The sequence below is a fragment of the Branchiostoma belcheri genome, unplaced genomic scaffold (assembly GCF_001625305.1).
Source record: "Branchiostoma belcheri isolate BF01 breed outbred unplaced genomic scaffold, Haploidv18h27 scaffold24, whole genome shotgun sequence".
Taxonomy (NCBI): Eukaryota; Metazoa; Chordata; class Leptocardii; order Amphioxiformes; family Branchiostomatidae; genus Branchiostoma; species Branchiostoma belcheri.
Window position 1 is genome coordinate 1,519,843 of NW_017803843.1, and position 11,182 is coordinate 1,531,024.

Genomic DNA, 11,182 nt, shown 5'->3' on the forward strand with positions numbered 1-11,182 from the left:
AGGTCCCCTTGATTCTTCCATTGCTGTTTCCATTCACAGTGGTTTCGATTAATGTTAATCGGAAGTCGCGATACACATTCTCTTTCTCTCGTGTCACCGTGCTCGTGTCAGGTTTGGGTAACAATGTTCTCGGATCTCGTTACCAGACTTCTTTGATTAGCGTCTCAAGGTAATAGCATAAAGACAGGGCCGCTCGGTAGCAGTGAGTTGTAAATTTTCTCATTGATTGTGCCTTTTCTTTGTTTTCAATGGTGGATTTGATCTTGGTGGTACTTCAACCCTTACGGATAGTAAGACCTCTGTCAGCTGATGACCTTTGCTGACGCAAGCATAAGCGGTTATTGCGACATCATCATTACCTCCGGGTAGGGATGTATATCCCGAGCGCGGAGGTTTTGTGAGGGAAGACGAAAATTGCGTTCGCACCCGTTTCTCGCGTTTGGGTGGACGGATATGTCTGGGACTTGGTATACGTTTTGCTGTTGGGCTGTAGATGGTGCACGTTGTTTTGGTTTTTTAGTATGTGTGTTTTAGTGCGTCAAAATGATGCGTTTAGACCGCCGATGGACACCCCTTTCAGTGTGAAAGTGGGCCTCAGCTTTTGACCTTTGCATGTATAAGGACGATTGAGGTCGCGACCACTGATCTGACCTTTCACACAGAGGGGTGTCAGCATTGTCGACTGTTCAGATGTGAACCACATGTGCCGTCAATCAACGTCTCATTAAACTTCGCGAAGTACACACAGACGTGTCTGTAGGTACTCCGGTATGCTTACCTGGTGGGGTCTCAGTGATCTCGCCGGGTAGAGCGGTATTTTTATCGTCTTGTACGATTTATCGTTTTGTGCGCCCTTCATTGGGTTACTATTTTTTGTTTGGTTCGGTCTACCATTAAACAGACCCGCTGGGGGGATACTTTAGTACGCGTTCACAGGACACGTAATCGGCACTTCCTGGTTAGCCAATGGGTCAGGGGTCAACGTACTGTTGCGCAACCTTTGTGTTGGTTGTTTTCGGCGTATATTACGACTTCTAACTTACAAATACCGCGGATTCAGACCTTTACTTCCCCAATTTATACGAAGAATCGGCGGAAAATGGAGGAAGTGACAATAAGGATGACTTGCACATGCGGGGAGGTACTTCAGCAGTTATTTTTAACGTCTGATTCCATTTAACGGCTCCGGTTGTCATTCTGAGTTTCATTACGAGTTCCTTGTGGCATAAGTTCGTGGCGGCCCGTTCGTGGGTACATGTTATAGGCTGCAGATGAAAATACTGACCTGTGTTAACACAACCAGGAAGGCTAAATCTAACACATAAAATTCAACACCATCAACTACATGTATATAACAAACAACATATAAAAGTATACAATAAAAAGCTAAGATTTTACTATTCGCACGCGCGCATCAGTTTTGGGGTTCCCAGAGGATGTCATCCATATAATCAAATCAACATGGCCTTACTTACATGTTAGAAGGGTAACACGCGCACCGGACGATTGGCGGCTGGCGCCCGGAGCGGGTGTTTGTTTACATTATCGCTGGTCGCTGAGGGTCGGGCAGCCAGATTCGCCACGGGATGCCCCCTGTCCTTTCTATTTTTGGGCTCCAGTCGGCTAGGGGGATTAGTGATTTCACAGATCATTTAGCCAATTACAAACATTTCGAAACTTTTCGAAAAAATGGTATTCGCGCGAATTCACTAATTTAAAGAACAGTCCCAACATGCACCCAACATTCTGCAACACACATTTCAATACCCGGAGGTACAAAATCTACGATTTTCCTTGTTTTTATCTGCATCTGATGCGCGTGCTTGAAGATTGGCCCATATTCATCCTTTTCGGAGTCTGTTTATGATTGGTTATGTCCGCATGCTTCATCTTCACCGCTAACTGGTCAATCTGTAAAAACCGTCAACAGGTGCACAATCCTGTGTGGATTGTATGTCTAGGCCTAGCAGTAGGCTACTGGGCCGTAGGGCGAATCATGTATCCTAGTAGCCTGACTAAATCTGCGCTCCTAGATTACCGGGCCGGCCGCTAGGAGCGCAGATTTAGTCAGGCTAGTATCCTAGTATCTTGTGGAAGAAAGATACTTACCCTTGCTTTTCTTTGATTGGCAGATGATACAGACGACACTTACAGCTACTACAGACGACATGACTGCAGGGTTGGAGACGACACAGGCTGCAGACGTGCAGAAGGCGGGAATCACCATGGAGACCATGTGTGAGGAAGAGTTCATTGAGGTGGACGGAGAGGGGGTGGTCAGTCAGGGAGGGAAGAGCGCGGCCGAGCTGCTGCTAACCGCTCTGCAGAACATGGACGCCAGCCAGGCGCAGGCGCTAGTAGTGGCCAATATGGCACAGGTGAGAAATAAACTCGTACTTTCTGGATACAACATACATTACAGTAGGCGTAGCACCGTTCTCTGTAACGCGTTTCGATTGCACTTACTGAAGCGATAGCGTGCTGCTTATATCCCCAATCTCAAACTCCTTTGGGGCCCTTTGGATACCAATGACATTGTGGATACTAAGTTTATATATAACGTTATAGTACTTTACTCCTCTTTTTAAAAGTCAGCTTTCCGACGGTTTTCTTACTTCTAGTCGTAACGGCTCAACCCAGAAAGTTAACGATTTGACCCTACATGTCCCCTGACAGTTCAACAGTGACGCTACCGTCCCGGACGTCTCGCTGTCCCAGGACACCGCCGACTCGGACCTGTCGTCCCTGGGAGAGGGCAGCCTCACCCCCATCATCAAGGAAGAGCTGAAGTACACCATCCAGACCAAGCGGCTGGCCAGCGGGCTGGACGAGCTGGACGTGGAGGAGATCAAGAACAGCAGCAAGGCCAAGAAGCCGCGGAAGGTGAGCACACGCCCGCTCTTTGATGCCAACGTTAACGTTACCGCTGAACGTACTCAGCAAAAGAAAAAGCAAAAGAAAAAAACCTGCGTTTTAGAACCGGCCCCCGCGGTTGCTTTGGAAGCATTAGCAGGAATCGTATCCCCCGTGAAAAGCGTTTTGAAAGTATGATGCATGAGGGCAATGGCAGTACTTAAAGTAAAATGTAGCATTGTTTAAACATCACTGTTAAAGTAATTGCTGCTGTACAACAATTTTGAAAAAAAATCTCTATATATAACGTTAGATGTTAACGGTACCGGCGGCGAAGTCGCAACTTCCTAGTGTGGGACGGATTAAATACCGGTAGTCATTGGCGAACCGAAAGAATGATAAGAAAAAAAAGATCAAATACACCGAGAAATACTGCTGTCAATGGGAATGAAAGTGCTGTGCAAACTTCAACCAAACGTCAATAGAAAACAATCGTCGCGCTGGAGGAACAGCGATAACGCGGCTGAAATATTAGGTCATGTAGTGGTATATGCCATTCGTTTGCCCGCGCCGTGACAGGTGGGGATGTAGCTCAGAGGTAGAGCGCTCGCTTCGCATGTGAGAGGCCCCGGGTTCAATCCCCGGCATCTCCATGGCAATTTTTAATCTTTTGTTTTGGGTCTGAATATTACGATTTTTTATCATCTTACAAATTTTATTTCTTTAGCAAGGGGTTCACCACCCCGTGACTGTCTTTCAATCACAGGCAAAATTGAGTACATAAGATCGCTGCACCATTCTAGGTTGATGTCAGGTTGTACATGCGTAGTTTCAGCTAATACCCATTGATCGATTTGAAGCAAATAGTGTTGTTCCAACGTTTGACTGTCTCTTTAAAAGAAATAATACAACGTTATGTACTCAGTCAATTGAGAAAAAACAACAACCAGAATGACGAGGATAAAAAGCACTCCAGAGGGTGGGGTCCAGGTACCGTACCCAAACGCGCATGTGGAGTTTTTCACGTAAATCACGGGGGATACCAGTAATCAATAATAATCAACAACGAGCCAAATTGTCGCTATGTGGAGTCTTACATCTCGCTTGCCACAGGCTAATATTATCCTTCAGAAATGTTGGAACTTGGAAGTTCGGTGTTCGAACTAAAAAATAACTTTGGAGATGCCGGGGATTGAACCCGGGGCCTCTCACATGCGAAGCGAGCGCTCTACCTCTGAGCTACATCCCCACATGTGAAAACTGATTACGAATAGGACATACCATATTCATTTATAATTCAGAATCTCCGGGTTCTCCGATATGCTAATCGTACCGTATTGGCGCGATCTATTATTAGATTTTCTCTGCACTGCATAGCGCCGCCACGTATGATACAAAAGATGAAGCAAAATGATTTTTTTTTCGAAATGCCAATATAGAAATTAATATTTTGAAATGGAATAGGATTGAAGTGTCTTAAAATAGAAGTTACATATAAGACGTTTCCAGTTGAAATACTGATATGGTTACTCAAAGTTTTTCTGGCCACTACGTTGGCAAAGTCACTTTGAAAAACCATGTTCAATATTGATATCTATTAACACAGAATAACAGAGTACTAGTACTAGTAACTGATTTTCTTCTGACTCCCCAGATCTCCCCAGAGGAGGAAGAGCGGCGCAGGGTACGGCGGGAGAGAAACAGGATCGCCGCCGCCAAGTGCAGGAACAAGAAGAGGGAGCGGGGCGAGCTGTTACAGGAGGTAAGGCAGCTATAGATTGTAAGAATAATTACGTATTATTGTGATTCAAAAGTAGTACATATTCTGAATTTCTTGAAACAGAGCTTTATTTCTTGAAAGCAACATGTGGTTGCGATTTGGAACGTGTCACTTTCAGAACAGGTGATATATCCATAGAGATGTAACTGAACTAAACGCCGATCTGTACGTTTTTATTACAGGAGTCCGAACGACTGGAGTCGCAGAACGAGCGTCTGAAATTGGAGATATCCCGACTGCAAGACGAGAAGGAGAAGATCGCTTACCTGCTGCAGTTCCACCGTCCCACCTGCATCATGAAAGCACCTGCGACCGCCTGCGCACCTGACACAACAACCTCCAAACCTACAGCTGTGATGGGGGATTCCTTCTTCACCACCGCCTCCTCCTCAGACCTCTCGTGGGACTCCGCGGAAACAGCGGGACAGGAATCCTCGCCTTTACCTGCTATAGTTCCTGTGGACCTGTCCAGCGCGTATAGCAGTGACAGTGACACTGAGTCGAGCTGAGCTGAGACACTAGGCAGTTATTCTTGTTAAGCCTTTCTGTGCTAGCCTCTGACCTTTCCCCTGATTACCTGTGTTCTTTCCCTTTGACTCTTCCCAAGAGGCGTGTAAATAAACAAATGGAATCGTAACTTTCAACTGTGCAAAAGAATTGTACTGCCACGTAAATATGGCGCACTCTCATAAGTCAGGCTCTCGGCGATACGGACAGGAAGCATGTTTTGTGCAGTGAACCTGCAGCCATGTCTTTTATCACAAAGGTCTATTTCCTTGTAGTAAACGCACTTTTCATTCAAATGCCTGAAACTACTTTCCACTTTTCAACCATAGTCAGTATCATCACAAGTATCGTGTACATATGTGGCAGCTGCGAATATCATTTATATTATTAAAACTATCGTTATGGCGTGTGATCGGTATGAATGGAAACAGCATACTTGCACTTCAAGTTATATTACATGGTGTGTGCAGAAAACCAAGGAGGAAACAGAGTGTTTCTGCCATGTGGTGCGCGGTGGGGTGATCTCTCTTCGCTCACGTACCTAGGCATATCACTTGTGTCTATATACTATGCACGCCGTGTTAATGGTTGTGGTTTGTTACCTCAGTAAACTGTTAATGTTAGTTTGTAAATAGCATCAACTGTAGGAAACGTGTTGACACGTGAGGTAAACCCATGATCACATCTACAACATCCAATGTTCTGTAAATATACTGATGTGACGATGTTTTGTACCTTTGTACGATTGTTACCAAGTAAATTATAGTACAAGCTCTGAATTTTACTGTTGTTTTCATATTTGTCTCCTTCAGACCAAGCGTGATTTAACTCAAATTAACACGTTGGAGAAAGTTCCAATCCCTAAGTTGTAGCACACTGGCGTTATATCAGTGTCCTCGATGTAACCTAGGAGGTTTCGATCAGTAGGCCTTCTGATTGAAACTCACATGATGTAACGACCTCTATGATGGTGATTGAGTGATGAACAAAATAATCATGGTTAGGAGAAAGTATCCGAACTTGTGAGACAACCCCCACTTCACGTGACCGGCGGGTGCCATGTGATACCAAACGCTCGCTACACATACATCCTGTCCAAGAAACCAGGGCCGTTTCCCGGAAGGAAACCTCACACGATCACACTGCAGATTGTTCTTCCAAATAATCGTTGACAAAATATATTTACTAGCACTTCCCTGTGTGTGCACGAGGTAGTTTCATCATGGGTGCTCCAAGTTGATAATAGGCGTCCATAGTCATTGAGATCAAGGGAGGAGGTAGAACCGGCGTTAAGTAACACCTGTGTCACTACTACAGGTTAATAGAGGAAGTAGGCAGGGTAGCAAAGGAATTTTTTCCGCTAATCTTGTTAGCTTTTTTAAAACACGAATTTAGCATATGTTGGACAATACTACTGCAAATGTTTTTAGGATTGGACTTGTTCTGCCCCCCCCCCTATGAAAATAACCACTTCTGCCCCTTAGTTACCATCAAAGGTCTGAAAGGACTGTGAAACCCCAAATGTCCCAAATTTTCACTCTCGGTGTACGGCTTGTGACCTTCCGAAACACCTGTTCCAACTGTCGACCTGGGAGCCTACGGTATCTCTCACACTGGCTACCCGCGTCCACACCTGGTGCGAGCGAGATTTTGTGTCAGAAGATACAAAAGGTATGTGTCCGCTTGTTTTAGATGATATATGGATATTAATAAACATGCACTGTCTGAACACTAGAAATAGTGCTTAGATACCATGGTATAGTTAAACAACACAGTGTGGGGTGGGTGAGGCTTCTAATGAGTCTCTCGCTCTAATGATATGCCATATCCTTGAGCTTTCCCCTGCTGATGTACATTTGGGGTTATTGCATATATGAATTTAATGTTTACTCTAATGCCTAAAGGCTAAATAAACATAGTATTTCCGGGAGGGAACCTGACTATTCCTAATATTTGACCTCAAATTCCACGTCCAGGATTGCTGCCATGGATCGGAAAAATATCGATGTAGCGTAAGTCGTAAGGGTTTGACTTTTTATAGGGCGAAGTCTTCATTCCAAGAAACCACGAGAAAAAAAAGAGTCGCTGGTACCGGGAAAGTGACAAGAAAGCTTTCTTAACTGCCTGCAAAGTTATGATTGCATTCCGCCACTGACGGTTACTTCCGTGACAACGCTTCACTGACTGCATATACACACCCCCACGCCTTCCGGCTGTAACCGTGCACAAAACGCGCGCGCACAAGTGTGTGGGTGAGTGCCACGCGCCTCCCGTGTCCAAAAACAAGCAAAGTGTATGGCACGCTCAAACACTTACAGAGTGACTCAGCAGATTTTCAAAGTTCGGAAGGAAACTTTTCTCTGAAATGAGTCATAGTCATAGGTACACGGGTAGCCACACCTGTACAGGGTGGTACCAGTCGCCGAGGCGTCGTGACGTTGAGTCATGCCGTACATGTGGCCACAGACTCACGCGGTAAGAAACGTCGCAAACGGAACGAGCGACGCTACGGTGCGGTTTCGGCGGCATGTCTCTGCGGAAGAAGGTTACCATTACGGCCTAGAGGTGGGTGTCGCCGGCTAGAATTCTTTATAGCTTTAGCTAGGCGGGTCATATAGGAAGTCGTTTGGTTTGATGGGTGCCGGCGGGATATGTCAAAAGGGTTTGAATAGATTTAATCATTCTCTACTTGTTCGGGTTGGCCTTTAAACACAGAGGAAGAAGTGATGAAAACTTTTCGCCCCATAGGACGCACATTTGAAATGTCAATAGGGTTCAGACTTTCAGTCATATGTATTCCAGTGTTCACGCGCCACATTGAGAACTTAATATAAACACGTGATAAAATTAACCGAATTTGGACTGGACGTTCTCGTACAAAACGTGCAAAAGACATAAGCCAGGCGTGGCGTGGGCGTGTCTGACGCAAGCGCAAGACTTTTGTTTATGTCGAATTAAGAAGACGTTATGGTAGCTGGATACGAGAGGAAACCTGAGCGTGACTTTCTCATTGTCTTCTCGGTAACAACGTGCGCTAGTCACTGTGTGGTACACAATACGCGGAAGTCAAGAGGAAGTACATGGTTACATTGTAGGATTTATAAAGTGCGACCTTTCAAACTAAGTGTTACTCTGTACTACTGTTACACAATAGAGTCCTCCTGCGGTTCTTGTATGAACTGCAACTAGGCACTTCAAACCTGCTCGAAGCGGTTTTTACCGAGCAAAAAGCAAAGAAACAAACAGAACATGGGGTGTCGTAGGCACGTCCGGGCATGTTGTTGACCTTGAAACATTCTGATCATGAAGTCAACAAGAAGAAAAAGGAACCGAGGTTGAGATAGGTGCATGTGTGCGCTTGTTCAGAAAGTTCAACTGGAGGTTATAAAAGCAAATATTTGGTACTTTTCCACTAACTACTGGTATTTCCTTTCTTGATCATACATACTATTAACGTTCTCAGTGAGTCATTTTGATGGCTTGCGACTTTTTGACGGTTTTCCAGCGATAAGAAATGGTATACAATGTGAATGTATCCCCCAAGTTTGGTTTGCCCGAAGATGACCTATATTGAGACAAAAGTCTGACTCATCGTTTTTATAATTGTATCACAACAAGTACATGCATACAAAACCTTTCGTTGTTATATATGTGGCAGTGGAAGAATACAACAGTGAGGGCAGTGTTGACTTAAACTGATTACAATTGTTATAGTAAACAGAGGATTGGCACTTGTCCAGACATGTTGCGTACAATGCAAATCTCAAGGACATGTAATAGCTTGACTTTATTGTGCAATCACATATTGTGACTCAGCGTTGACAACCATTCACATGATTCCGACGCGCGTTACTTCGACATCAGGTAACGCTAAGGACGGTGAAGCAGAAACAGTCAACGTCCTCGTCGGGTAATTCACTCTTTCATTGCTTGATGATTATTTGGACCACCCATTCCTTCCGTGCTGTATTCAGTTAACGTCTGTTTAATTTCTTGTTTACTAGTGATGGACTTGTGACGACGTCATCGGAGGGGATTTTCCAACGCGATTCTTGTGAAAACGCAATCATCCACACGTAGGCTATACGTACGTGTGCCACAGCACATCACTGGCCAAGGCAGTACTACTTTCTCGGCACCGGAAAGTTCTTGTAACTGAGTTGGCGACTTGCTTACATTCAACCGACGTACGCTGTAGTCCTGACGTGAGCCGAGTTGTAAGCTGCGTACTGTGACGTTATGTCAACATCCCGGCGGGACCGTCGAAGCATGTCCTGTGCGTTGGACGCAGAAGCACTGCCAGAGGATCCATATACTGAGGGAAGCCCCGGCAGCTGGTCGCCCGGGTCGGGGGACTCCAGCGACCGAGCGTCTCCCAGTGTCAAGGACGAACTGCGGGCGACGATCCGGGCCAGACAGCAGGACAGCGGGCTGGTTCTCCCCAACTTCGACCTGCTGAATGCACGGCCTGATGAAAGGGAGTCCAGACCGGTAAGAATGATAGAATCATCAATCATTTTGTCCCCAGTGTTGTTGGCGACTTATGATATATGACGATAGATCGATATAAAACATTGGACAAGCGTGACTAAATAAAGTAGGAAAAGGATTTGTGCTTTTGTTGAATTTAACTACTGCTAACTGCACAACAGGCTATCCATGGACTCACGTCAAAATAGCTTTTCCCATCTTTTCTCGTGAAAACGTAAAGCGAACTGTTTTTATTAGTATTGGAAATAGGTTCATCTGATTTTTTTCTGTTGACCTTTTTCCCAAAATAGAAAAAATGCAACAGGCCTAGGATATCGATAAGGAAAGTTAAATCGACCTATATAAGATAAAGCACACAGAACCGTCCTCAGGACCATTTGAACCGGTGATGTTCACAAGGTAACCGTTATCTCATAGCCTCTACCAGGCTTGGGGAGGCGGCTGGAAAGAGTAGAAATCGGCAAAATAGCAGAGAGATAAGCATGCCAACGGAGTTTGTCCGTTGAGAGAACATTGAGGCGAAATGTTCTTTCAACGGACAAACTCCTCTATTTTGCCGATTTCTACTCTTTCCAGCCGCCTCCCCAAGCCTGGTAGAGGCCAGATATCTCAAGTACGTTTTCAAAGGCGAAACTTCCAAAATCAGTTTCTTACCACGAACTGGACAGGCGCTCTCTGCGTCCAAGAAGCCGCCTGCACCGCCTCGCCCTTTCACCCACACATTGTGATCTGGGGTGTGGTGGAAACCCCGGCAATGATTGTTCGAAACTCTGCCCAGCCCTGCCCAAAGATTTTTTGTGAGTCACAAAGTGGTTAAGTCAAAGGGCAAATGTGTCCTTAACACACGGGTTTGATTCTATGTACAACTTCTGGAGTCCAAAGAATGCAGTGGACTTTAATACTGGACAAAGACTATTAGTGGACTTCAGGCTCCCACCGTCGAGAGATGGACAAGGTGTCGTGTCGATGAACGAGCACCCGATGGTGATGGAAGACTGATAGACAGAATTAGTATTTTGGAAGAATCCACTGAACATATTTGGAGCTCTATTTTCTTCATTCCGCTTTGTATATTGTACGTACATGCTGAATATTCTAATAATGAAATATCTTGTTGCCAGCTGACGGCGGCGGAGGAGAGGCGTCTGCAGCGGCGGCGGGACAGGAACCGGGAGGCCGCGGCCAGGTGTCGGGCTCGGCGGAGAGAACTGGCCGAGAGACTGCACAGGGTGAGGGGCCAGGGCTGCTGCGTGATTGCGCAACTCTCTTGAATGCATGTATCATCAAATCTGCAATCACACATTTGCGCTAACGTATTTTCATGATGGGCAGGACTGATTTATAAGTTATTCAAGCATGCACGACCTTGACAAACTCATAGATAGTGTGGCATCATCAACTAGAGTTCCCCGATCTCATACCTTCGCCAAATGATGTTAATCTTTATGACTGACAAATTATAGATTAGATTATTCCCCCCTGATTTAAGAAATAGGAACCTAATTTTCATGAATTATACCATTTTATCATAATCTCAACCAAAAGACAGTC

The 11,182-nt window shown here is 45.3% G+C and overlaps 2 protein-coding genes and 2 non-coding genes across 7 annotated transcripts in view; 3 read left to right on the plus strand and 1 right to left on the minus strand.

Annotated features, from left to right (window-relative positions):
• The window catches only part of LOC109471162, a 9,725-nt gene extending 3,806 nt beyond the window's left edge, over positions 1-5,919 (plus strand). For both annotated transcript variants that reach the window (XM_019770441.1, XM_019770440.1), the window contains exons 3-6: positions 2,277-2,378; positions 2,677-2,883; positions 4,508-4,615; positions 4,816-5,919. In XM_019770441.1, coding sequence (XP_019626000.1) covers positions 2,277-2,378; positions 2,677-2,883; positions 4,508-4,615; positions 4,816-5,142 — 744 coding nt within the window. In that variant the 3' untranslated portion in view covers positions 5,143-5,919. The remainder of the gene's footprint in view (positions 1-2,276; positions 2,379-2,676; positions 2,884-4,507; positions 4,616-4,815) is intronic.
• On the plus strand, positions 3,435-3,506 carry Trnaa-cgc. The gene has a single exon. It is a non-coding gene; the product is annotated as a tRNA-Ala (tRNA).
• Positions 4,031-4,102, minus strand: Trnaa-cgc. Its single transcript has one exon. It is a non-coding gene; the product is annotated as a tRNA-Ala (tRNA).
• Positions 5,920-6,046: 127 nt separating the features above from the next.
• On the plus strand, positions 6,047-11,074 carry LOC109471163 (protein fosB-like). 3 transcript variants are annotated; one of them, XM_019770444.1, is made up of 3 exons: positions 6,047-6,811; positions 9,145-9,631; positions 10,753-11,074. In XM_019770444.1, the coding sequence occupies exons 2-3, from the start codon at positions 9,380-9,382 to the stop codon at positions 10,900-10,902; spliced, it is 402 nt and encodes a 133-aa protein (XP_019626003.1). In that variant the 5' UTR covers positions 6,047-6,811; positions 9,145-9,379; the 3' UTR covers positions 10,903-11,074. The 3 variants fall into 3 exon arrangements, with proteins under 3 accessions (XP_019626003.1, XP_019626001.1, XP_019626002.1); XM_019770442.1 differs by lacking the exon at positions 6,047-6,811 and adding an exon at positions 6,954-7,705; XM_019770443.1 differs by lacking the exon at positions 6,047-6,811 and adding an exon at positions 7,715-9,050.
• The last annotated feature ends 108 nt before the right edge of the window (positions 11,075-11,182 follow it).

Bases quoted from the DNA above. Each gene is read 5' to 3' on its own strand.
- LOC109471163 (XM_019770444.1), top strand. From the start codon at position 9,380: ATGTCAACATCCCGGCGGGACCGTCGAAGCATGTCCTGTGCGTTGGAC. The intron at 9,632-10,752 runs GTAAGAATGATA...TCTTGTTGCCAG, and splicing joins ATGAAAGGGAGTCCAGACCG to CTGACGGCGGCGGAGGAGAG.